General features: G+C 40.8%; 1 protein-coding gene across 2 annotated transcripts; it reads right to left on the minus strand.

Moving 5' to 3' along the window:
• Positions 1-1,170: 1,170 nt before the first annotated feature.
• galcb (galactosylceramidase b) lies at positions 1,171-26,473 on the minus strand. 2 transcript variants are annotated; one of them, XM_034577103.1, is made up of 17 exons: positions 26,236-26,473; positions 26,069-26,137; positions 25,923-25,986; positions 25,118-25,231; positions 24,438-24,577; positions 17,055-17,093; positions 11,206-11,336; positions 7,618-7,773; positions 7,200-7,324; positions 6,825-6,952; positions 5,962-6,051; positions 5,787-5,876; positions 5,531-5,675; positions 5,135-5,315; positions 4,032-4,192; positions 3,774-3,850; positions 1,171-1,440 (listed from the first exon to the last, which is right to left on the minus strand). In XM_034577103.1, the coding sequence occupies exons 1-17, from the start codon at positions 26,377-26,379 to the stop codon at positions 1,297-1,299; spliced, it is 1,998 nt and encodes a 665-aa protein (XP_034432994.1). In that variant the 5' UTR covers positions 26,380-26,473; the 3' UTR covers positions 1,171-1,296. The 2 variants fall into 2 exon arrangements, with proteins under 2 accessions (XP_034432994.1, XP_034432995.1); XM_034577104.1 differs by lacking the exon at positions 11,206-11,336 and adding an exon at positions 16,784-16,911 and having other exon boundaries at positions 26,236-26,431.
• Positions 26,474-27,838: the final 1,365 nt, after the last annotated feature.

The raw sequence follows: 27,838 nt of genomic DNA on the forward strand, positions 1-27,838 counted from the left end.
TTGTATCCGTGAAGCAGTCATATTGGTTCGACTGATCCTGGAGGAAAACCGCAATGTCCAGGAGATCGGAATGGTCTTTCCGTCTGAACAACCGCAGACTCCTGAGGTGCTTGCGCAAAGTCGATAAACTAATAAAAATACCATCTATATTACTTAAAGACACAAGTATCTCCCAAAGTCTCAAGCCCAAAACAAAATAAAACTGGATTAAACTAAGCAGACGGGACATTGTTGCTTCCACGAACACCAAATCTCCAACAAATGAGAGCGTCATTCAGACTACCAGTAAAAAATAAAGAAATTCCATGAAAACTTATCTCGGGAATTTCCGAGATAATTATCTCATACGCTTCCGTAGGTTACAGATTCAGAATTTTGATAATAAAATAAATAAAAAATGTTTCCCTTTTCCATTTTTTTCCACACCTTCTCCATACAGAAATATTACATCTCAGTCTGATAGCACTCACGGTTCATAAAATATAGCCTATCACCACATAAAGGTGACAAAGAAGTTTTCAAGCCACTTTGCCTGACAAATCATTAGTGTCCAGTGCAGCTGCTGTCACTGTGCGTGGACCTGAGATGAGCATGCTGTCTTGTTTTATGTGGTTTTAGTTTATAATATACAAAATAGAAAATCAAAATCAAACCACATTTAATACCATGAAAAAGATAAGGTATGCAAATGTGTATATTACACATTAAACAATTGGCAAATGGATATTACATTATCAATGAACGTTAAATAGACGCTCTTGTCTGAGCCCCAGGACTCCAGGACCACAGGAAATAAACATTGATTAGAATGAGGTTAGTGGACAGAGCCTGCTGCTGTTTGCTGATGAGCAGCTACTGAGATACCTCAGACCCTCATGAATATCTGTGGCCTTCTTAGCATCCTGGCACCATGCAGTTCATTGCTGAGCAGGTAATGTGTAGTGGGTAATTGCTTTTCACTCAAAACCTCTCTAAATTATGTCTTTTTAAACACATTATATCAATGGTTACTTGTATACTCTTTTTCTCCTTCCAGTGAGGTTGGCATATTTTCAGTTTATTATCCCCAAAAAATGTTTTAATCCATGCAGAGCAAAAACAACTATCTTAAACAACAAATTAAGTCTGTCAGGGTATAGTGCATTGTTACATTGTGTGCCCTCTTGTTCCTTTAGTTTTTGAGAAAAAAAATATAAAAATCTAGCACTCAAATATCAAATCAATGCATTTATTAGGCCAATAAATGAATCAGAATATTTACAGTGTACAGTAAATCATTACTTCACAGTAAAATCCTTATTCTGCCACCACAGCAAAGTTATCAAACTGAGCCAGTTCAAATGAGTGTGTTCCAATGGCAGCCCAGCCATTGTTTGGAGTGAGAACCACAGCGTTCTTCCACAGTGGGTATCCATTCAGCTGCCCTGACGCATACTGGCCCTGCAGGACAGAGGGAGCACAGTGACAAGTTGCAGTGAACAATCTGCTTGCTCAGCCAGACATGCACAAGCAGCTCAAAGTGTCTTGTATTTTATGCAACATGAACATTTTACAAGACAAGCTCCAAACATCACTATTATTTCAGAAAGAGTACATTTAACACAGGTGGGATGAGGAGAGAGGTTGGCCAAGTACCTCAGAGAGAAATTGTCAAATGTAAAACATTTTGACCTGATTCTGTCAAATGAAAGGTAACATCAATTCTACTTGAATTTCACTCAGCAGAGCTCATACCTCCACAGTAGGGATTCCTGCAATACTGCAGTTTCAGGACCTCAATTCTAGCAAAATCACCAGATTACATAAAAAAAGTAGCAATTTACATTACATTTCATTTAGCTGACGCTTTTATCCAAAGCGACTTACAGTAAGTGCTACTAAATTGTTAGTTTAAAATTTTATTCAAGGTATAGTCTGAAGAGGTGTGTTTTTAGTTTGCGGCGGAAGATGTGTAGACTTTCTGCTGTCCTGATGTCATTGGGGAGCTCAAAGTCTAACAAGATAAATTATGGATGTATTTTTGACAATACTAGAATTGATTATTGTTGAAACTATGGAAACACGACCCAGTAGAGTTTGGCAGGTTTGGCTAGTGTCAGAAAACTGTCTCGGGCAAAACTGACTTGCCCAGAACGCCTGTTTACCCTACATAAATGTTTTATCAATTCAATATTTTTTTTTATTATAGAGTAAGAGCAGTATTATTTTTATTTACCTATATTAATTAAGAAGTGGTCATGTTATTCAATTACATCTTTTTAAGTGTTTGCAATATTTCTGTTAACCCTGCAATTATTAGGTTTTCCCGTTTAGTGTTACAGTGAAGTGGAGGAATTTAGTAGAGCTGTTGAGAAGCAGTTGGAGAAAAAAATGCAGAAAATTGGTAGGTTGTGCTCGTACTTACTTGAAAATCTGGGGGTGGACATTGAAGGGTCAGTAAAAGTCAAATGTTAAAAATATTTTATTTCTATTTGTTTTTTGTTGTTTGTTTTCTTCCCTTTGTCTTCTTTATTTAACCCTAATGTTGAACTAATCATGTTAATTACAAAAATGTCCCAATATGAAACTCTTAACAACCCAGTTCAGTAGCAAAACAAAAAGTTGTATTTGGGTGGAATAAACTTTTAAAACTCAGGTCTTAGAAATGCAGTCCCAAAAATTCAGCTTCCAGTCATCCATTTCATTAGGTGGCGCTAATATGAAAACCATAGGGTCCTGAAACCGCAGCCTCAGTGTGTAGCACCTTCAGGTTGGAGGTCGTCCTCCAACCTGAAGGTCGGCAGTGCGATCCCCAGTCTTCCCCATCTGCATGCCGAAGTGTCCTTGGGCAAGATGCTGAACCCCGAATTGCCCCTCATAGAACGAAAAAGTGCTGCTAATAGATGCACTGTATGAATGTGTGTGAATGGGTGAATGTAAAACTGTACTTTGAGTGGTCATCAAGACTAGAAAAGCGCTATATGAATACAAAACCATTTACCATTTATGTCAACTTACATTTTTCAGATTTATGAATGACTGCACACTCTAGGGCTGTCAGTTTTTACAAATATAAAGTTCAAACTGATATAGTATGACAACATTTTTTCAATATATTCAAACCCAAAATACTTTAAAACCTCTAGGATGTTCTGGTTGCCTGATTGTCAGCTAGCCTTTTCCATTTTAATAGCAGAACAATGTAACATTACTGACTTACTTCCCTGATAGGTCAAGAGGGCATGCATTTGGTCAAGGTGAAAAATGAACGCCCTCTGCTGGATCAGGAGACAAGCTACTTCAGAAGCTCTTATTCGGTTCTAGACTGTATTTAACCGGTCACGTTCAAATTAATGTTCGAATAATGTATGAAATCCAGCAGCAGTACAAGCTGCAGCACAACAACTCTTACAACATTATTATAGATAATAGCAAGTAAACCTAGAGTATGACATCATTGAGGTTGACATCAGATACATGACTGGTTGACATCAGTGACATCTGGTGTGCTTGCTAAGGCTTCAAATCTTTTTCAGCACAATCAGGTCCAGAGCCTCACACCTTCATGAGGATGTCACAAAGTCACCAGTGACAGACAGTACTAAAGCAGAATACAAAGCTATGATATCAAACAGAAAGAGCAGCCAAGTTGCAGATATTAAATAGCAACTTTACACAAAAATGACTTGGAACGTTCTCATCACATTGTTTGATCCACATTTTAAAGCACTGTGAAATAAAGGTTTTTATAAAGATTTTTTTTCCAAATACACAGATGTAAAATCTTCACTTACTTTCACAGTGAGTGACAAGGTGTACCAGCCATATGTTCGTGTACCAGACTGACCCTCTGCAAGTACAGTCTGACCAGCTGTTGACAACAGAGAACAAAGTAGGTCCATCAAACACATGTGGAATTCAAGTAATTGGGGGACTGATAATATATTTCAAAATTTCCATTTAATATTTTTATGTGGAGACGTTTTGTCAACCATTGCTTTGCTTTTTTTAGTATGAGTATGTCTAATGAAGCAAAGAGTGATGCTACTGACCAATATCATTGGTAACTTTGTAGGTGCCATCTGCAAACACCCAGAAGAAGACTCCGTTAGCGCTGCGGACTGACTCCCCTCCTTTGTCCACTCTGGCTGCTATGAAAACACCACTAGTAATACTCTCCATGAAGACATCACATGTTACCGTCAGGTTCTGCCTGTAATATAAACAGATTCAAGTCTGGGATGTGACACAGTCAGGTTGCCATATTTGTATAGGTCAACAGGTATTGGAAATGTACACTCAACAAAAACGTAAGGGCAGACACATTTATTTTCACTCCCATTTTTTCACGAGTCAAAAGCAAAGATCTAAGATTTCTTTTGTGCACACTAAAGGCTTATTTCTCACAGATTTGTTGAAATCTGTATTATTGAGCACTTCACCATTGCTATGATGATCCATCTACCTGACAGGTGAGGTATATCAGGATGCTTACTAAAGAGCATGATTATTGCACAGTTGTGCCTTGAACCTGTCCAATAAAAGGCCACTACATGGCTGTAGCTCAGGGAATGGGTGTATGGGTTAGGGTTATGTATGGTCATGTATGGTCATGTATGGTCAGGCATAAGCTAGGGACAACAAACTCATGTGCTTTTTACTGATGGAAATGGGAATGCTCAAGAGACCCTCAGGGCCATTGTTGTGCCATTCATCCGCCGCCATCACCTCATGTTGCAGCAGGATAATGCACGGCCCCACGTTGCAAGGATCTGCACACAATTCCTGGAAGCTGAAAACATCCCAGGTCTTCTATGGCCTGCATACTCACCGGACATGTTACATATTGAGCATGTTTGGGATGCTTTGGATTGACGTATACAACAGTGAATTCCAATCCTTGCCAATATCCAGCAACTTTGCATCGACATTGAAGAGGAGTGGACCAATATTCCACAGCAACAATCAATAAACTGATACACTGTCATTAACACAGATTTTAACAAATTTGAGAGAAGACATTTTAGAGAAAACAGCCTTTTGTTTGCAGAGGAAATCTTACATATTTTACTTCAATTCATGAAGAATGGGAACAAAAACAAAAGTGTTGCATTTATATTTTTGTTTAGTGTACATTAAAGTAGCATCATCTCACCACAAATAATCTCCTATGACACTGATGGTCTGGTCAGCATCAGTCGCCCATGTGACAGGTCTCTCAGTAAGAACCTGTCGCAAGGTGAAGATGTGAGGTCCAGGGTCAGTCAGGTTGATGTAGTACTCAAACACGCCTGTTTGGTCAGCAAAGTCTGGAGCTTCAGTGAATGGTGGGTTTCCTACAGGATGTTAATACAAAGATAGTACAAAACAATGCTTTAAAAAATATAGTTTATGATGTGGGTACATTGCCAGACCTAATGCCTTTCAATGAATTTTCTACTGCTACGCTTAAGTTCAATATTTCCTGCACCTGCAAAGACTATCTATTTGAGGCAAATGAAGTCATGTGTAGAAGTTCCATCATTATTTGGGTTCTGTTTATTATACTTACGAACATTAAAGTTATCCTTGTAGACTTTAGGGAAGCGGGCTGAAGGAGGTGGGTTTGGGTAACTGCCTTTCCGTCCGGTTGTAATGGTAGTTACTGTGTAGACCTCATCTTCAGCCACATTTAATGTGAATGATCCATCTAATAACTAAAATTTTCAAAGTTGTAAAAGACAAATTAGACCTTTTTTAAATTCTTAGTTCAGTGTATTTCCGGCAAGAAGATTGCAGGTTCCGATGATTCTGAACTGTGCCTTTACCTTTACAGGAGTTAGCTTCTGAAAAAAGACAGACTTTTTTGTCTTGAAGTTAAACTGTGACCGCCAAACTTGCAGCTCCTTGATATAGGCCTGAGAAAAATAAGTAACCTTGAATAAGAAAAAAAGAATCACTCAATAACTGTTTGCAGTTGATGAGAAACTCAGAGGAACATACAAAGGATCCGTTCAGCTGGAAAGTTGCATTCTGGGAGGTCACGTTGAATTGAGGGAGTGGAGGTCTTATGCACACTGAATGATCCCGAGTCTGTGAAGGAAACATCCAATTATGCAGAGTAAGAGCAGTGTTATTATTTTTGTCTCATATTTTAAATCTGGATAAGCCAGTTTGACTGTTGTTTTATTTTACAATTGCTTTTTTAAAGAAACTTCCACTTCAAAAGACCTTTATTGTTTATTTGAAATACTATACATCAGACATTTGCACATTTGAACAGACCACACCCAAAGTCGTCTGTTGTCTACATCTTTCCGCCGTTGCATGTGTGGTACAAATTATTTAACCACATCTTGATGCAGAACCTCAGGGAATCACCATGCACAGTATTAAGAATACTTTTTGTTGGTAATTGTCAGACTTCCTGTCGCAAAAGTGAGTTTTGATGAAACAACATCATGTATTGATGAAAGTAAATGTGTATGGGGTTCAGTGGTTTGCTATGGTGGTGAAACCATTGATGATTAGTCAAATTTGTGTTAAAGTCACAGTGATTGTTGTGCAGAATTAATGGGGATTAGTTGAATTAGGTTAATCGTTTTGATTGTGACATTATGACTTCTTGGAGGGACTGATGTATTGCTTTGTTATTATATGTATGTAACAGGTAGATGTCTGGAGCTGAAAACCTGAGAGCTGAGCTTCCTTTAAACCCTATGGCTCTGCAGTCGTCCTTCTCTGAACAGCTACACCCTTAAAAACTTATTTTTAAAGTGATTATTTCAAATTAAAGAACAATGATGTCAAAACATTTTAAAAGATAAAAGTTTAAAAAATGTGTTAAATAGGAAAGCCTAACTTGCCATAGTTTCCACGACAACAGTGAGATTTCCATTCCCATCAGTAAGTGCAACATAACTTCCCCCTTGTGCCAGATGTCCAACAGTCTGCAGGTAGGTCCATCCTGGCTGGGTGAACTGTGTGGTGTGGGCTATAAGGGAAACAACAGCATGAAATGATCAAGTAATTATTAAAGCATTTCTGAAAACTAAGCGATAAAAAAAAAAACACTTGATTTTGCTGATATTCTTTTCAGGTGCCACAACATTCACAGGGGTCCTGTAACTGTCCCCTATCCGCAGTAGCTTTTCTTATCAGCTTTATTTCTGTTACTTAGAAACTGCATCAAATAGAAGAGGGAGGGATAAACTTTTTAAAAGAGGGGGTGTGTTTCTGACCTGTGATCCAGATTGGAGATTCCACCACGTAGTTGCCACTCCAAGGCTCCTCAGCCGTCATCAGCCCATCTCTGCCAAACGGCAGTTCCTGATAGTAGCTGGCCACCAGGTTCCAGGAGATGGTGCTGGAAGAAGATACACTATCAGCGACCTGACAGCTCACTCCTCACCTCACTACAGTTTCTAATTCTTAGTCTGCTCATGATTTTTAAATGAAATATTTTCTCTTTCTGTGATCAAAAAGTTCACTAATTCATGTTGTTAATATTTTGAAAATGAAAGGATAACTTATTTAGGCATAGTGGCAAGTAGATGAGTGAATTTTCATTTTTCGTTGATCTATCCCTTTAAGGTTAATCACATAGAGCAGAATGCTCTGGTTGCTAAATTACGAAGAGTTGCTTGTGGGTTTTCTTACGCCGTCATGTGACCATTGACGTAGTTCTGGTTGAGGATGCGAGCCCAGCAGCCTCCTCCAACCTCATCGTTGAAGGTGCTGTAGTCCTCTGACGACCAGAGCTTCTTCTGCGTCTTCAGGGCGTCCGTCACTGTGGTGGTGCCTGGGTAATGAGCCCTAGACGTCACACACATTCAACAAACAAGGTAATTAATGTATTGTATACATACATACATGAGTTTCACATTTTGGAAATGAAACATCTGTGTTCAGGAACACAAACTGGTTGATATTAAATGTGGTCTAATCAACCATTCAGCAGTCACAGAGGTCAAATCCATAAATTAATGTTTCCACTGGCAGATGAAGGCAGACACAGGATTTAAGTTCAAATTATTGAAAGTTTATATTTTACATTTGAGATTTGAGCTTGTTTAAATGAAAAGCTAAATACTTATGACACTACTAAAGACAATAATCAGAGGTAATCAGACATTGGATAAAACCAGCTTATTCAAACAGCCTCAAGAACATATTGAAACTTCAACAGCTATTTAAGTGTAATGTCTGACGAATGATCCAGGTGACTATAAATCCATACTTTCTGTACTGATTAAACTGTGGCACTGAATATCAAATGAAAGCTTTTCCGTGAGATGATCGATGAAATTTGTATATTAAGAGGTGTGTGTGTGTGTGTGTATGTCAAGTAAAAACACAAAGCTAGGGAGGAAGTTGTCTCGAATATTGATTGGCAGTTACAGTAGCCAATAGAGGTGAGCATCTTCACTCTGTGCACTACTGTGCCGTAATTTACAAAATAAGGTTTTCGATTAAAAAAAATCTGACTACAACATTAAGTCTATGACAGTGGTCAGTGCTCTCCACACTGATTTGACATTCATTCAGTTTAGACTTGTGTGCTGCAACTAAGGCTTAAAAGGACAAACTCTGATTTTAGCCTTTAATGTATCAAGGTGGCCCCACCTGGACCCCCCCTTAGCAGCGCCACTGCACTGAGGCGTATTACTCCACAGGTCAACAAATGACTCTGCTCCTCTGATGTTTTCTAATCACTCACACTTAGAACTTATCGATGATGTCGGATCATGACTCCAGATCGTTCCGGTCACTTTAACCCTGATGTCCTAGCTGTGCGCGTCACGTTACGTCTCGTGTTGTGTGAAGCAGGAGAATGTGTGTGCATGGTGTGTTTAAACACACGTCTCATAAACGCAACAGCGAATCAAACAAACACAATGTAAACGTCAGAGTGAGGAGGAAGCAGACTCTGACACAGGACAACCAGACCTTTAATGAGCGTCTGTCCTGGTCCTCAAGCAGCGCTGGTTATAATTATGCATCGGCGGGAGATCGCTAAAACAATGAACGTAGCAAAAAACATGAATCAATTATGCTCTGTCTTTGCATCAATGCAGAGTCGTACACGTCTGCATCGCGATGCATCGAAGAATCGAGAAAGTTCCACACCTCTAGTAGCCAACAGCACTGAATGTGCAGAGAGTTGACATTAACCAGCAGTTCAACATGTAAATTCATGACGACAGCCTACACTGTATCGTCGAGAACTTCTCGCCACCACATTTAACTAGGCCTAAGAACTGAACTACTAAATTGGACAGCATAGGTCCCTGTCCACTGGTCGCTAACTTTTTGACTCAGTTAAATTCCAGAAAGCATTATCATTGGGCACATTTTAGAATATAGGACAAGATGGTGAATATCCCTTATACGTTTGAAGATCTTCTGCACAATTTAAGTTATCAACTAACAGTAGGTGTTAGCAGTTGTTAGCGACCACCAGCCAATGTTGGGGACAAAATGTCAGTTGTGCACCTTAGCGCCATCAAGTGTTTTGGCCTTGTAATCAACGATACAGGCCGAACTTGAGGATACACTGAGGCTAAAAGGTAAATCTGACTGGCTACTGGCTTGTATGGCAGTACTATGGAAGCCATGTGGCCCGCTCAGTAGATCAGACATCATTACCTCTTTAGCCTTTTTAAACTAAACGCTGTCCCATTTTAGACATAGGACAAGATGGAGAATATCCCTTGTATGTTCTACCACACTAATTAATGCCTACCACCAGTTGATGTTAGCGGATGTTAATGACCACCAGCGATTGTTAGGGACATATCTTCAGTTGTGTACCTTAGCGTCATCTGGTGTTTCAGCCTTTTAATTACAAGACACTCTCTTCTAAGGCAGGTCCACCACAGGTTGATCAGACCTGGGTGCATGTCCCTAGCATCTTGGGGCCCTGTTGGGATCTTTCCTCCTGATCCCGAGCCATTGGCTGCTGGTTCTGCATTGTGTGAAGTTTTTTTTATGGTGTGCTACAGGGCTTGTCTGGGGAATCCCAAATCAATTTGGATGTTGCATTGAAACCCCTGCAGCCAATATCCAACGGGAAAACTATTGTTTTCCATCCATGTTGCTCTGCCTCAAATGCCATTATGGACACTGGATGGATGACAACACACGAGCAGTATGGAGGCGTGTCATGTTTTTTCTGTTGTTTTACTACGTCTGAAGAATCAGTCACTAGTTACTTCAATTGTATTGGATTTGACTGCAACAATGTTTACCCCTGAAACTCCAAAAGTGTTTAGTGGGCTCTTTATCCACCTCTCCATCGTGAATTTTCATTTTTGGGTGAACTATTCCTTTAACAAGGTGTGACATCCACTGTCTTTTATCCTTTAACATAAGATGTTGCTATCTATGTTAATACTGTAATATTATTCAATTTTGTACAAGTGCGTATGTTCACCAGCCTACACACATGCACACCATCAGTAACAGTTATAGCCTAAAGAGAGGCTCTAACCAAATTCCACATTGATGACTTGCTCATGTCTGAGTGTACAACACAGAATGCACTGAATTTGAATTTATTACATAAAAAAATAGTTCATCACCAATTACTAGTATGAATCTGTAAAACTGTTAAATTACTAATAAATGACTGAGTTTGTGCTACAACATTTTATTAACAGACTTAAAATTGTATAATAAAATTTCTATAATTCATAAAAATGTCAGATTACTGAATCTGGATGGGTACACGGATATTTGATGTCAGTCCAAGTAAATTATCTCAGTATCAGGACCAAACACTGATAATAGATTAGATTAGTCACAACTCTAGTTACCACCACTAAGGAGGTTGTGTTTTTTTATGTTTTCATGTCATGTTGTCTGTCTGTTAGTTAGCAGGTTTACACAAAAACAATTTAATGGATTACCACTTAACATGGGGGAAGGTTGTGGTAGGGGTCAGGGATCAATTTTTTACACTCTAAGGTTGCGCATTTCTTTACATTTTCACCAATTTTCCAGGGAAAATGGCATTGATCTGGATAAAAAACATCAGGCCCATTAAGAGGAATGATATATATGAGCGTGTACAATTAGGTGCTGTATGCACTCTTCTGAGAACTATTCAAATTTGTACAGTATCATATTATGTGGATCATGCAGGTAAAGCTTTCAGAGAAGCCAATTTAGCAAAGTATTTTCAGACCGAAGCATAGAGTTAGAAACAGACTGAAAACAACAGGCTTCATGCTCAGAGGATCCTACCCTATCACGTCTACAGCTTTGCTCAGCTCAGGGTCAAGCAGCAGTGACAGGGCAATGGGCTCCCACAGGTTGTCACTCGCTATGATCCTGACCCTCTCCAGGCCATTTTTATCCAGGGTGTATCGCAGCAGCTGGTACAGCCAGTCACAGAAAGAAGGAGAGCACAGGAGACATGAATTCAGAGCTTAACAACATGGACTTGGTTTGGCTTTACAATATTTGCTGCGATCATGTAAAACATGCAATAGGAGTCAAATTTGTTCTCACCTGAGGACTGTTCAGTCCAATATTCATTATTTACAATAAACAGTTAATAATAATAATACTGACTGGTAGGGGTGTAACGGTACAAAAAAAACAAACATGGTTCCTTGGTTTTTGAGGTCATGGTTGGGTACGTTTTCGGTACAGCGGAAACAAGGAGCAGAAAACATTTTCGTTTGTTTTTCTTTTCTTTTTATTCAACACTGTTTAATTGAACAGACTATTGCTGTGTCTTTCTTACCTTAAAAAGTTAATTTTACAAACAGTATAAAAATAAATATTCTCAAAATTAAATAAAAATAGTAAAATAAATATCGATTAAGGTGCAGCATGTACAAAATCAACTGTACTTAAACTGTACTGTTATTGTATTCAATTTAGCAGCTTTAAGCTTCACTTCAGGACTGTGCTAAATAAATATTACTCCAAAAATGAATAAATAAGTAACTGTTGAACTGTATAGCTGTGCTGTCCTTCGTATGTTTTAGCAAATTTGACTTGAGTCCTGTGAAGTGAATCTGACCTGAAAGTTTTTAAGTAGAGTTAAGTAGACTTAATGAGTTTATGCTAAGAGGGCAATACAGAAATGCAAAAAGGTTATGCAAAGGTTGGCATATGAGTACAAGCGCATGATGATATAGCTGCAGCTGCTTCTAGCCTGGAAGTCAAGTAACGGTCGAGTGAGATAAGGCCTGACTTCACCTGTACCGATAGGGATAGTACGCCAAAATTGCTCATATACTGAATGCCGCTGTAGTTGCTGTATCTAGTATATACTCGTGAGGCAACTCACAGCTATGAGCAAGGAGTAACTTCTAAACTAGTTACCAGTGAGACCACAAAAAAAGTAATCCATTGCATGAAAGTTTAGCCTGTTACGTTGCCTGCACCTCTAATTGTACATTGCTATTGTGAAGATAACTTTTGTTTGGAGCTCTGTATTGTTGAGCAGATAACCATTGGGTGTGACTATGGAATGCATTGATTTTGCATCGTTCTGCCTGAGACTAAGTGTGGCCTTCAAGGTTGAGACTGCTTGTAGTCTGTGTTGATGGGACAAATAAAGTCAGTGTCAGCTCCATGCTGATGCAGTTTATAATTAAAGGTTGATTGACAGAGCAATCATGTTTTTTTCATATTGGTATTTAGTGAGTATATTGCCCTTTTCATGGAATTTGAAGAAATTGTGTTAAGAGTTTGGAGAGATTGCGCTGTGTGGCATTGAGTGTCGGTGAGTAGGGCAGGTTGCATTGGCGAGACGGAGAGTTGTGTACTTAAATTCTAAATAAGAGAAGCTCCTCTAAATCAAAATTTAGAGGAGGTCCTCTCCTGTGGAATCATCTCCCACTTTCAGGCCGGGAGGCAGACACCCTCTGTACATTTAAGAGTAGACTTAAAACCTTCCTTTACGATAAAGCTTATAGTTAGAGCCGGTCCAGGCTTGTCTTGGACCTGCTTTAACTATAAGCTGCTATAGGTCTAGAATGTTGGGGGACACATGACACACAGAGCTTCTCTTCCCAGCTTCTCCTTCCTCTTCTCCCTCCTTATCACATCAAAGAAATGAATATCTCATCAATACATGTTACTGACTTGACTTCTTCCCCGGAGTCCCTTTGCCTTATCGTCCACAGATAGAGGGCCGCGGCTGCGGCCACATCATGGATTATGATGGTGGATCGCGAATCAGAGATCGTGATCGTAATCGTAATGGTGGATCCTGTATCTAGCTGGCTGATGGTGATAATCTGACAGTGGTGGTGGACCACGATCGAGATGGCAGCTGATGGTGGCAATGGATCATGATTGTGGACTATGGTGGCATCCGATCGTGATGGTGGATCCTGATCGTGGTGGCTGCTGACCATGGACTATGATTACAACAAGACTGCTTGATATATAATATTTCTACTCAGATACTCTAAGATACTCTCACATACTAGAATTACTGACAATAATCCATCAATTAATTTACCTTCCATTATGCTACAAAGTGTTTATTCTAATCGATGCTAAAAATACCCTTATCTTCCTGATGTTCTCAGTTACATGTGGCATCTATTGCACTTTTGTCCATCCTGGGAGAGGGATCCCTCACATGTGGCTCTCTCTGAGGTTTTTTGTAGTTTTTCCTTACTGTTGTTGAGGGTTAAGGGCAGAGGATGTCACACCTTGTTAAAGCCCTATGAGACAAATTGTGATTTGTGAATGAGCTATACAAATAAAATTTGATTGATTGTGGTGCCAGGGGACGAGGTCTAAAATTAGGTCTTTCGGAGGAAGTGACACCAGCCAAGACGGGAAGGTCCATATAAGGTGGTCCGAGAGACGCCCACGGCCGTCCAAGTGGAAGGAAGCACAACTTAGTACCACCGGAACCATTGCACCAAAGCCAGGCTGGTGCCAATGGAGGAGAAGGACGAACGGGATGCCATTGATTCACCTGCTAATGGTGATGGGCTGTCTGGTGTGGATACTACCAGGACAAGCCCAGGAGGAAAAGCTAATGAGACGAGCGTTCCAAGAAAATACGAGAGACGTGAATCAGATCAAGTATGATGCAACTACAGACCAGACAAACACTCTGTTTCAACTCCACCAGCCATAGTGCTTAAGACCAATATGGTACGAAATGCTAAACCTAAAAAGAGAGACAAATACAGTGCTGAATTATGAATAACTATTATTCCATTTAAGAAGGTGGAGCATAAGGAAAACATGAGTTTCATTACAATTGCAAAATTTACTGGAAGGTTGTTTGGTATTTTCTTAAAGAAGGCTCCAGAAAGAGAAGAATTATGGGGGGCTCACTTTCCAACAAGTACCTGAAGAATAGATTTTCTGGATGAGACCAGAACCTCAGTGGCAAGTAGCAGACTTGCGAATGCTGTTTGAAACCCCAAAAGTGTTTTGTGGACTCAAACACTTCACCCACCCCTCCATCGGCATAGTGGTGAGTAGATAATGAGTACATTTTTCGGTGAACTATCCCTTTAAGTGACGAAGGAGGGTCTTCAAACTCTTGTTTGTCTGTGGTTGGCAAGACCACGAGCCCTGCACATCTGGTCCTTCTTTATAGTTGTCCATCAGAATTCGAGTCCTGTACGCAAACAAATAAGTTCAGCGCCAGCACTGGCTGCATTTGTTCGGTACACATGTTTACCGAAGCGAAAGGCCCGTACTGAAAATCTTCGGTTCAGATACACGTTACATTACATGTCATTTGGAGGATGCTTTTATCCAAAGCGACTTACAATTAGTGCATTCAACATCTATGAGGGGCCGTTTAGGGGTTCTGTATCTTTCCCAAGGACACTTCGGCATGCAGATGGGGAAGACTGAGGATCGAACGGCCGACCTTCTGGTTGAAGGACGACCACTACACAGCCACAGCCGCCCCATGTACCGTTACACCCCTACTGACTGGAAATGAGACAGTGGAATAGAGGTTGTGGGCTGGAAAACCAAACCAATGAGGACAAACGGATCGGATTTGATTAACGGAAAATAAATATGGAACTTTTTTACTATCCAATAATTTCCATAGTTTTACTAGGCAAAACATTTGCTTTTTTTCTTTGGCCCTGTACACACCTCGTATCAACATGTGGTTTTTGTGAACCGATCACAAGTGGACAGCTCTAAAGAAAGGTGTGAAGACACTCAGATCACTATCCGATCACTATCCGATCACGCCAGACCACATTCGGAATTGGTCTGGGCCAGATGTGGCCAGATGGCATTTTTGTAAAAATTTCTGTGCAATCCATTTTCCTGTACATATTCTGACAAATAATATATTTCTTTACACTGTATATACGGGTTTAATCACATTTATATATTTTCTATATACTAATAAAGGACTTCTTATCTTATCTTAATTGTATTAGATTTTGCTCTAACAAAGTTTACCCCTGAGACTCCAGAAGTGTTACGTGGACTCAAACACTTCAACCACCCCTCTATCGGCATAGGGGTGAGTAGATAAGTGAATTTACATTTTTGGATGAACTATCCCTTTAATACCAGGTGTGAATGCAAATGTGATTGGATCACAAAAACCACACCAGATGTGTCGGGGACTTTGTCCTACAGCACATAGCAATAAGCTGATCTCAAGGATTTGAATTGTTGTCCAGAGATCAAAACATGTCAGCTTGGGCTGATGGCAAAGATTACAGGCACTTTTAATTATATATTTTTAGACAAAATAAGTAATCAGTTGAATTATTAGGGTTTAAATTCAGAAAGACTGAATATCATTAATATTAATTTTATTCTTGAGAATTCAATTATATCATAGTATTGAATTAGCGCTACAATTTATCCTGGGAACATACATTTTTTCTTATTCCATGAATGTATCCAAAGTTTTATTTGTTTTCTTTGGAATATTAGCAGCAAAATCTGTAGAATAGTCGTATATAATAGTAATAAAAATAGTTGTCAACATATTTACCAGTATATAAAGGCAGATCAGAAACTTTGAAAGTCACAAGTTCTTAACTTTAATGGATCTACATTTTCTTTAAATAGTAACTAGACAGCCGTAGCCATCCACTCATGACTAATGAACTATTACGTGCTCACATACTCACGTAATATTGGAAGAGAGTCGAGTCATCATCTACATTACGTTTTCAGGGAAAATAAATATTTGAGCATGGCGAAATAACTTAATTATTAGCAGTAATGTAAATCAACTACCGCCTTAGTATTGGAGATGCGAAAATGGATAATGTAGATTTAGGAATATAACATTTTAGGAAAAACAAATGAATTGATTAATTTTTTTCTGCTCAGCCCTATTGATTTTTGAATGTGGAATTGTTACTGTGATCAGTTTACAGTAATCCCATGTTAAGATGAAGGTAATGGGTAGTGAAGCTTTAAAATCAGCTCAGAAAATAGTTTTTTCTTACTTTCCATGATAGCAGCAATATAGCATACAGTTTGCAACATCAAAATCAGTGGTCCATGCTTCAGAGGGAAAATACTAAATCCTACATGTGGGTGTACTGGATAGGAGCATGAACATAAACAGCTCTAGTCAATGACTGAACTTTAGTTTTTCAGTCCAACAGGAATAACAGCCACAAACATCCAGCTCATAGTGAAAGAGGAAGGAGTCGACAGATGAGCAACAAAGTCCATCATGATCAAACTGTCCCTCAGTGATCTCACAGAACATGGAGACAATCCATTCATGACTTTACATTCTAATTGCTGCACTGTTGGGTCTAATGAGCAGTTTTTGTTTTAAACGTATAATTTCATGCCACCCTGCACAGGACTTCAAGTCGACTGTACTTACCCAATCACCTCAATAGAATCATTAAGGGGTGGATCAGCAATCATAGATTTAGCGATGGTCCAATCACCGTCTGCTGCAATGATGCCAAGGCCAGTTAGACCAACTTTATCCAGAGTGTTCCGGAGCACCTTGACAACAAAGACATGCTCTCAGAGGAACCCAGCTAGATGTTGGTGGCTGTTTTTCTCCATCATCACTGAAACTAAGTTTACACATAATGCACATTTGTCAGTCAAATCAGTGGAAGGAGATTGAAAGAGTTCAGTATTACCTTGATGTACTTGCTGTTGTAGATTCGCTCATTCCAAATCTAAATAGAGGAAGGTTAAAGATTAGTTACACTGCAAACTTGTCCAAGTTCTGTTGCAACCGGCTGTTGAAACCCAATATTTACTCAACATAATTATTATGTATTATTACAGAATAATATTGTATTTAACTTTTTTTAATGGAAAAGTGTTTAAATGCAACTGAACGTAAAAGGCCCCATATTGTGTAAAATACATTTTCTGGGCTTTTACTATCCGTAATTACTTGAAGGGGGTCAGTAGGTACCCTCAAAGTATGAAAACAGTCACTCTGGACTTTTTCACTCAGTCCATTCTAAGAAATATGTTATCGAAACGTCTCGTTTCGTACTTCCTCCCCTGTATGAGTCATTCGGGAACGCACACGTCGGTCCCAGCAGCCTCTGAACCCACCACCTGCACCACCACCCCTCCTCCCCTCCACACCGAATGCGACACGAAGCTGAGCTAGCAGCTTGTTAGCTACCACAGGCTAACCACAACAAACAACACTGAAGAAACACTGCAGCATGGAGGGATGCAAGGAATGGTAAATGGTTTTGTATTTATATAGTGCTTTTCTAGTCTTGATGACCACTCAAAGCTCTTTACAGTACAGTTTTACATTCACACACATTCATACAGTGCATCTATTAGCAGCAATTTGTTGTTCTATGAGGGGCAATCAGGGTTCAGCATCTTGCCCAAGGACACTTGGGCACAGGCATGCAGAGAATGTGTCCGTGCACATTCCTCCTAAGAGCGTTACTGCTCGAGACCAGTGGTTACGCTTTATTTCTTCTGACGTGCCGTGTCGCTGTGCTAAGTACGGAGTAACTCGGGACGTTACTCCTACATTGGCCGACTGTCCTGCTAAAACTTGGAACAAACATGAGGACGGTGTAACTTACCGTTCAGAAACATCCTGTTGTAACCGACTGTAAATGTGTGGCTGGTCTTCTACAGCTGTATCCAAACATAACGTGTCTTTCAGCTGTGTTTACCAGAGTGAATGCGCCAGAATGAGACCGGGGAAAGGCCTGGTCACTTAATGTGCAGTCAGCCAATCAGAGGAGGGGCTCAAGAGGCAGGTGAAAACAGCCTGTTCTGTCTGCAGCTCCAGAGAGAGGCAGAAGAGAGGACATGGAAATACACATTGCAGCAGTTTTTTTTTTACTTTAAACCACTGATATATCATCTTAGGGGTACCAATACCTCAAATTAAATCCGAGAAAGGTGTAAAATATGGGCCCTTTAAAGTTTATTTGTGTAACAGCCTAATTTAGATTTACCTGAAATACTGACACCAAGATAGTTTCAATACAAATAAATTATTTCACCTTGTTTTAACTTGTTAGTGTTCATCTTCATTTCCTCTTTGACCAACCTGTAGGTTTGTTTTCTACCTGTCTGATCATATCACTGCTCTTGTTTTACCACTCATACATTCATTTTTTAGATTAAGTGGCAGATCCTTTACTAGGAATTAGGGGTGCAACGATTAATCGGCGTAGTCGACAAAAATCGATGACAAAAATAGTCGCCGATGAATTTAATAGTCGATGATTCGTTGGTTACGTCATAGCGCGCGTTTTTCGTGCCATGCAGCTGAACTAAACGTTGTTTTACCGGAGGTGCTGATGGAAGTAGCTGAGGAGTGAGCCATCTCGCTGCCTTTCTATCTCTGAAAGTCGCGCATGTGCAATAGCGACAAAACATAGACCAATGGCGGCATCCGTTGCAACACCATCGCGTACCACAAAGTCAAAAGGGGGAGAATTTCACCCTTAACATAGCCGGAAAAAAACTACCTGCAATATTGTAAGGCAGACCTTGCTTTCCATGGAAGCAGGACACGAGCATTTGAAGAGGAAGCACGTTTGACATCGTAACGTAGACGATGCAGACTCGCCTCGGTAAGATAGCCTGTTATCTAGCTTGCTATATAAACAGAGTTGTCTTGGCAACTCCCTCAATACCTGTTGTGCAGGATTCTAGAATCCATTACAAAAATATGGTTTGAATGTACATTTTTTGAACTTCTTTTTAAAGAGTTTAAAAGCGTAATGTTATCCTATTGCCTGACAAACGTCTTTTTTAATCACAATTATGCAGTCCGTAAAAGACTGTAGTTTTGTTTGTGGATGTTTTTATTGCTGCTACTTTCCCTGACCTTTTGTTTACAGAAAAAATGGATACTTGATTTTTAATTTTTTTTTATATTAGCACTTTGCCTGTCCTTGGTTTTAAATGGACAAAAACTTGATTTGTCTTTGTTTTTGTATCAATAATATTTTTTAATGAAGTATCGATCTTTATCGTCTTTATTTTCAGTCATCACATGCCGCGAACAACCTCAAGCTAAATTTAAAAGCTGATGGCTAAATAAGAGCAATTGAGAATTTGTGTGATTTATAATCCGATTAGTCGATTAATCGTTTCAATAATCGATAGATTAATCGACTATCAGAATAGTCGTTAGTTGCAGCCCTACTAGGAATACAATGTCACAGCTGATGGAGAGAGGGCAAGAGAGCAAAGTCCAGTCGTTTAATGAGCGTCAACAACTGATCCTCTGTTCGGTCCCTCCTGCATTCTCTGATCACATGTTTAAAGCGGACAAATTAACGGTATAGTTTTTCTTGACCTCCATCAAGAAGGTTATGTTTGCATCTGCGTTACTTGGTTAGTTAGCAGGATTACACAAAAACTACAGGACGGATTACCACAAAGGAAGGTCGTAGTATTTTGGTGTCGATCTGGATCAGAGAATTATGTGTTCCTTGTCTAGGTGACAAAATTCAGACATATTTAAGGGATTGATATGAGTGTGTACAACTTTGTGCAGATACCCTTCAAAAAATCTGTATCTAGTTGATTTAAATGTGGCTTCACAAATAGAACTAGAAAACTGTAACTACCACCAATGATAAGCTAAGAAATGTTGGATTTGTTTTAATTAGAGAGTTATGATTATTATTATAAGAGTACTGTTTGGCCTGGGGGAGGTATGCATTACTTACTCTCTCTTTGTGTTATCAGACAACACAACAAGGAAGAAAAAGCCTAGTGATATAACCGCAGTTAAAAAGTTATTTAATGGTTCACAGTTGTCCCACCCCCGTTCACTTACTTCAAGTAAGTATGGTAACATGCAGTGCACTGTAAGTACTGTAATGGTGCACTAAAAATGGTCAAAGAGTTGTGAAATACTTCTCACCATCTTGACGCTGTAGCAGAACAGGAGTGACCACCAATGTATTCTAAAACTATCAAACATGAAAATGGTGGATGGACACATACTGGTGTGTGTACAAATGCTGCCTATAAGCAGCGCAGCGCGGAGGTGCGCGCAGACCACGGGAGTGCGTGCTGCAAATCTGCGGCGGGAGCGCGCATTCAGCGGAGGATCGCGGCGAGTGTAGCACGAGCAGTGTGTGACGCAGAAGTAATTGGGAGGGACGTGAGAGACAGAGAGGAGAGAGACAGTTGTCAGTCAGCCAGAGACTGCTGTCTGTTTGTGCGTGTGCTTCCGTGAGAACCGTGAGTTTGCACTGTGTGTTATTAGTTGTTTCAGTTAAGTTGGTTAGAGTTATTGATTGGTTAGTGTGTGCTGCTGGGGCTGCACGGTCAGCGTGAGTGCACGTTATTATCTGTGTATTGTATATCTGGGTGCCTTTTTACTGTTTCTGTATATATATATATATATATATATATATATAAAACATAGTATATATATTTATATCGCTGGGTTCTAGCTCATATCTATACACGGGTAGATAGATATATATGTGCATATGTACATGCGTGTTTACGTAGTGTATATGTTCAGTCTACATATGTGTAACGTGTTTTTTTGATTGTATAGTGGCACTGTTTGATCCCTTACATAATTCTCATCATTGTTGTATCTTTTATAATTTCTTCTTGGTAGAACCACACGCATATTCTGCCCTGCCTTTCCATAGGCATATGTTTGTACTGTGCTGTTGCAAATAAAGGGACGTTAAGATATAAAGTCGTCAGAGCCATATTTTAGCAGGCCCACCTAGAGCGGAGCTAATCAGAATAAGTTTAGAAAATACAGTCCTTGAATCTAATCCTCACCAATATTTTTGTCCTTCTAGCCGGAGTCTTTACTCCAGGATAAAGATGCAACAATACAGCAGAGGAGCCCGTCCAAAGAGTGGTAGACATCCACCACTTCATATGGATGACTACTAAGTGGACTATCCGAGCCGTAGAACACAGGCAACACATCGCATGAGCACAGCACGAACATAGGCGAGAAGGGGATGAGCTTCTATCAATGGGGGGAGACGCCCCGATGCAACTTTCACTACTCATCAAACCCCCCAATACCCACCCTGGGTTGGAAGAGAACCTGAAGAAAAGTATGGCTCATCCAGCTTCCACAAGGAGCTGGGGATGATAAGGGAGGAGAACACACAGCTCTACAGGTCTCGTTAGCCGTCTTTGAGCAGCTTCACTTACTCAGAGACGACATGAGGACGCTTGTGGAGAGCATACGCAGCCTCAAAGAACGAGAGCCAGGTGTAGTTAGTCGCTCCCCTGAAAAGGCTATTAACCCACAGCCGGGTCCAAATGAGTGGCCCACCTTTTATCCCCCACCAGTCCACTTCATGCCAGCAAAGGCCAATGTCATGGAAGAGGAGTGGCCTGAACCGCCACCACCCTGGCCAGAGTCTGAAGAACAACCACTAAGAGATGATGCGGTCAACCTCCTGGGCAAGGTGATGCACGAGATCCAGGGAATCAAGGTTAATACCACAGGCATCAGGTTCTGCAAAGTAGAGCAGCTCAGCAACCAAGAGCGCTCTGCCTCCTTTTAGGGATCGTTCATTCCATGTGGGCCTACCTCATAAAAGAGCCAGGACATGAGGAGCCTCCTTATCATCCTCCACAGTCCAGCTCTACAACCACATCAGCGTTATTCAGGTCCCCAGACCCTTCCATCTACAGCATATCCCCCCCTCCTTCACCAGCAGCCTTCAGCCGAGAACAACCCTCCTGGCCTGGGAATCTGTCATACAGGCAGTCACATAATGAACCCCAACGAGAAGAGTCTACGTATAGGGGACCCAGGCCCACAATACCAGACTTTAGCCAGCGAGACCCAAGTCAGTTTGCACGGTTGAAGATTGCACTAGAGAACCTCCTGCCTGACGATGCAACAGAGCCCTTCAAGTATCAGATACTAACAGATCACCTTAAGCTTGAAGAGGCACGCCTTGTAACAGACTCATACCTCCACTCCCCTACTCCATATTCAGATACCATGGGTGATCTGAATGAAAGGTTTGGGCAGCCACACCAAGTTGCACTGAGGAGAATAGCATGTCATGGATGCACCTGACGTCCGCTGTGGTGACACGGCTGCCTTTGAGAGGTTTTCCCTACAGATCCAGTCACTGGTGGGACTACTGAAGAACCTGAGTCCACAAGGCCAGAGTGAGCTGGCATGTTGATCTCATGTAGCACGTCTGCTCAGTAAGCTTCCCCCAGACAGGTCAGACTTTTGTCGTTGTATGTTCCGCAGCCCAGGCAACACGTACACGCTCCAAGACCTCGCAGAGTGGCTCCAGTATGAGTCAGGGTAGTAGAGGTCAAAGAGAGAATCGGGGAAAGAGGCCAGAGGTCCACCATGGAAGGAATGTGACAGCTGTTCTCTATGGCGCTAAAGACCCTAACAGAATTGGATCAACATCCTCTGCTAACTCTGTGAAGAGGAACCTGAAAGCAAAGGCATATTGTCCGTATTGTGACAACGAAGCACATTACCTCAACCAGAAGCTCTCTAAGGCCCAAATCACTGACTGGATCCGGTCCCACAACAAATGCTGGAGGTGCGGAAGGTCCCATCAGTGTACAGTGTATGCTGAAGAAGCTCTGTGGCCTCTGCCAGGGCAAACACTTGCAACTGCTTCATGAGGTCAACAGCAGACCACCTAAGGAGGAGCAGACATAGAGTAGTTGCCTTGTAAACACAGCCACAGAGGTACTCTCCCTAGATCGACCAACTGACTGTAACCATGTACAACTGAAGGTCCTGAGCCATGGTAAGCAGACCCTGGACACTTATGCAGAATTGGATGATGGGTCTGAGCGCACAATGCTCCTTTCAGCTGCAGCAGAGAAGCTTGGACTAAAGGGAATAGCAGCAGACCTCCCCTAAGAACTATCAGACAGGATGTCCAAACCCTGCGTGGAGTCTCTGTGTCATTCCATGTGTCGACCGCCTCACAACCCAACAGGAGTTTTCTCATCACCCATGCTTGCTTTGGGCCAGATGCTGGGGGAGATTGCGACCATGCAGAGGGAACAGGCTGAGTACAATTGCCCGTTCCTGGGGGTGTTCCAGACCCAGGCGAGAGGCAGTCCGGCGTGCTGGAGCAAGTCCTCTCCCGGTTGATGGTCGCTCCGTTGCCCACTGCCCACTCCCCACTCCCCGTTGGCTAGCATCACCCTCCACAAGATGACACAGGCGGATGATTCAAAGTCCTTGGTGAAAATGTTCTGACGGCAGAGGCTTGTGGCTGGCCAACGGAGGAGTGGGCAGTGCGGGTACAGCAGAGCTGTGGCTACCGCAGACAGCCAGTGGGGAATACCAGTACGTGAAGAGGGTGGTCCTGGACAGACTGTGGCTGACACCGGAGGACCGATGCCGGGGAACCATCGCCAGAGGTTCCGGGATGCCAGGCTGGGGCCCATGGACCGACCTGAGCAGCTACGTGATGCAGCGACTCAGGGGGCTCTGCCGCGGTGGGCAAGATGCTGGAGAAGGTGGTGTTTGAGCAGTTCGTGGAGGGTCTCCCGGACAGGACCTCAGCATGGGTGCGATATCATCAAGGGGGCGGAAGGGGGTGTACATTAGGCCATTGTGGATTCTGGCTGCACCCAGTCAATGATTCACCAGAACCTGGTTCTACCCGGGGCTTTGGTGGAGGCACACTGGTACCCGAATTACACTCCATGGAAGATATCCTATCTTAAGCAGTCTCTATGACACTCTACGCTTTGCCTTTGATCAAGTGATGAAAACTGATGGTCACATACTTGTTTTATCTTACTTCTTAAAACACATCTTTCAAAAAAAAAAAAAGCTTTGTCTATGTCCATGGCTTTTATTATCTGTACCTTTATTATTATTATTTTTACTCATTGTTTGTGAGTTTCATATAGTTTGTTGTAAAGCACTTTGTTACTTGTATATTCTTATTACTATTATTATTTTAAGGTAAAAAAGTTGAATACTTTTAAGTGCAGCCACTGTAAGAGGGCAGCTTCATTCTACATAGCATGGCACTTGACATGGCAATGGCAATTTTAAGTAACTTACTACATACCCCAACATACTGAATATCCAGATCATGGTACTGCTTGGCACCAATGATCCAGTTCACCACATATGCTGCAGTAATGTCTGGGAAGTCATAGGGCCAGTTCTTGCCATGGCCAACCCAACCAGGAAACGCCCAGGGTAACCCTGCATCAAGAAACACACACCAACACACACACACACATGCAAAGCTGAGGATGCTTTGTGTACCACCAATGAAAAGTATCATGGGAAAAAAATGGCTCCAGCTGTTTTAAAAGATACGATAAAGTAAAAATAATTCTTTGAGTCCCACAACGGGGAAATTTGCAGTGCTACAGCAGCAAAGACCACAGTCAAAAAAAGACATCAGTAAAGTTAAGTAAACAATATAATAAGCAATGTTTATAATCCAAGGAAATATAAAAAAATAAAAAAAATAAGAATGGAATAGAAATAATATATACAGTGTAAACAGAATATGTACAGTGAAACAGATTGCACATTAGCTATTAATTGAACAGGAGGAAATGAATATGGCAGTTAAAAAAGTGAAACCTTAGGCTAAAGTGCAGTCCAGAAATTGGTGCGTGTTGTCTACTGAGAGCAGTTGTGGTTGTACTGTCTTACTGCTGCAGGAAGGAACTTGCAAAAGTTGTAAAACCAAGGTCTCGAAAGTAAGCAAAAAAAAGACTAATTTTTTTTTACCTATGAGTGTGATGTTAGGGTTCCTCTTCCTGGCTTCTTTCATGAGCCACCACTCGTAGCCTCGGAAGTAGTTCTCATCATTCTCATAGTGCATGTGGGACGGCTCTGTTCCATCTGAAAATGGTTAGAGTCCATTGTAAGTCCAAATGTAAATGTAAAATCCATTTAAGCTGCTTAATACAGTTCATAACTTAACAGTTCTGTAAGTAATGTTGGGTTTACTGTAACCTTGTGCACTTTGTAGTTTGGGTAACGTGTTCAATTTTGCCATTACCCAAGTTTCTTAGCATTTGCAAGTCTTTGTGATGTATCCCTTGACTTTTAAATTGCTGATGGAACCAATTTTGAAGTTGTTACTATTGGCCATGTTTGTGTTTAAATGGATCTGACAATAAAGTTTGCAGAACTGTGATTCTATGTATTGCTTTGTGATCCATTACAGGAGATGGAATAACCAATTTGAAATGCATTGCTTTTATGTATAATACTTGAATAAACACATTATGTTTACGTAGAAATTCCCCTTAACTTTATATGTAATAACTTAATAAACACGTAAGGTTTATGTAGAAGTTCACATTAACTTAATTTAATTTAATTTAATCAAATCTGACTTAAGTTATTTAATGTATTTACACTGCATTGAGTGTGTCCTTTTACATCGAACTTATGTAATAAAATTATATGGAAAATGTTCATGCAATTGAAATATATAAAGTCAATATTTTAGGGTTAATTCTTTTTTTGAGTGCAGGTCTGTCAATTTAATATCTGATGATAAAAAAAAGGTAGAAATGTCACTCACCAGTAGTCTGAGCATCTCCTCCAATCTCCACCTTCAGTATGTGCAGAGAAGCTCCAAAGTTTGGCTGAAGACAGAGAAGACGACGCAGGAGTGAGACTTAACGTAGCTTCAGCTCAGCTCTATGACAAACTGGAATCAGAACTTACTTTAAACAGGAAGTCTAGGATCTGGCTGCGGTACGGCTCTGCGTAATTAACCAGTAACCGAGACGTCGCCTGGAGGAAGCCGGAGATTCAGCGTTACCTTCATACACATTCAAGCTGTTGACTTTCCTGAGGAACCAGGAAGTGGATGGAAAACAGGCTGCACTCACCCCTCCGCCGCTCAGACCTCCAACTCCGTCAAACACGCGCCCCAGTCCTGCTTTATCGTCTAGGACATAAGCGTGCGAAGAAAGACAAAGACCCAGGTACACAGTGAGGGAGAGGACAACAATAACCGACCCTCTGTGTACCATCCTGCAGCTGGCCGTCTGTAGGCGACATGCGCGCGGTGTGTCACATGACAGCGGTGCGGGGCGGTCACGTGCTCTCAGAACTCTCTGTGGGGCGAGGGGCGGGGCGAAGACCACACCGCACCACTTTAGGAGGCACTATTGGTAGAGACTGCGGCCTACAAGTCTGAAATAATTTCCTTTGCTAACCACTGTTCCTTGACCCTGGTGAAAGACGTCCCGAGGCCAAGGAACAATGTGGACACTATTCATAACAGAAGATACTCACAGACCACAGGATTGTCTAAAAATTCCACAAAAAACAAAATCACACTTCCTGAAAAAATATGTGTATAGTTTATACAGAGGGAAGATAACCATCAGTTACTCACAGGAATTAACGACAAAATAGATTCTATTGAAAATAAAGGCAAAGCAAACTGAAATGTTGAAATTATATAATAACATGGGGAATATACAAGTAGAGAAAGATGAGCCATTACATTAATAATTGAATAAAAATAAAAGTTGAGCAAGAGGCCACAGTAAATGATATTCTACTCATCATGAATTGCTTTTGTCATTGAAGAACACAACAGCTGATAGAAATGTAAACAGCTGAGTATGAGAGAGAATCACTTTAAATGTAGGTGTTCACATGAAACTTTTCTTAAAATGTGTTGTTCGTCCTCTTATTTGACTTTTTGTAAATAGGCCTATGCATCGCAAACTGTTATACTCAGAGAAAACGGACTGAATGTATACAACCAGTACATGACTCAGACACACTGGAGGTTGCATTAACAAAAAAGTAGATTTACTTACATCATGGAAAATATAGGTGTACAAATAAAGGCTAGAATGTGTACAGGTACAGGGGATAGATGAGGGCTTAAGTGTCCATGTAAGAGGGTCGGTTTACAGTGGACAGTGGACTCTAAAGGATCTGGACTGTCTACTGGACTCTACACTGTCCAGATGGCCAAACCGAAATGACACGCCCTGGTCTCGCGACAATTTCCTACTTGCATCACCAGCGTGTCACACCCATCATTACATTTGACCTATAGCACTTCCTGCAGCTTGGTCACCTTCATAGCTAGCGACGAAGTTTCATCACCAGCACGCAATGAATCATGGATTAGTTTGGCCCAAGAAGGATCCTCCCACTGGGTCCTTTTTTGCTCAGGAAATGGAAAGATAAATGTCTTGGCTGTGTAACTGATATATTACACAAAACATATACAATATATAACAATGTGCACATACTGTACTAGTTCATTATGTTTGCAGAATGATCAGACAAATTGTCACATTATAAAAGACAAAAAAAATTGAAAAAGAAACAAAATTGTGACAACATGATATAGAAGAGCTCAAGAAACAATTCCAAATCCAAACTTACATAATTCCTTACATTTTATACCTAAAAATGTACACAATACATACTGACTGTACATGCATAAAAGAAATTGCACATACA

Source organism: Hippoglossus hippoglossus, chromosome 22 (assembly GCF_009819705.1).
Source record: "Hippoglossus hippoglossus isolate fHipHip1 chromosome 22, fHipHip1.pri, whole genome shotgun sequence".
Classification (NCBI taxonomy): Eukaryota; Metazoa; Chordata; class Actinopteri; order Pleuronectiformes; family Pleuronectidae; genus Hippoglossus; species Hippoglossus hippoglossus.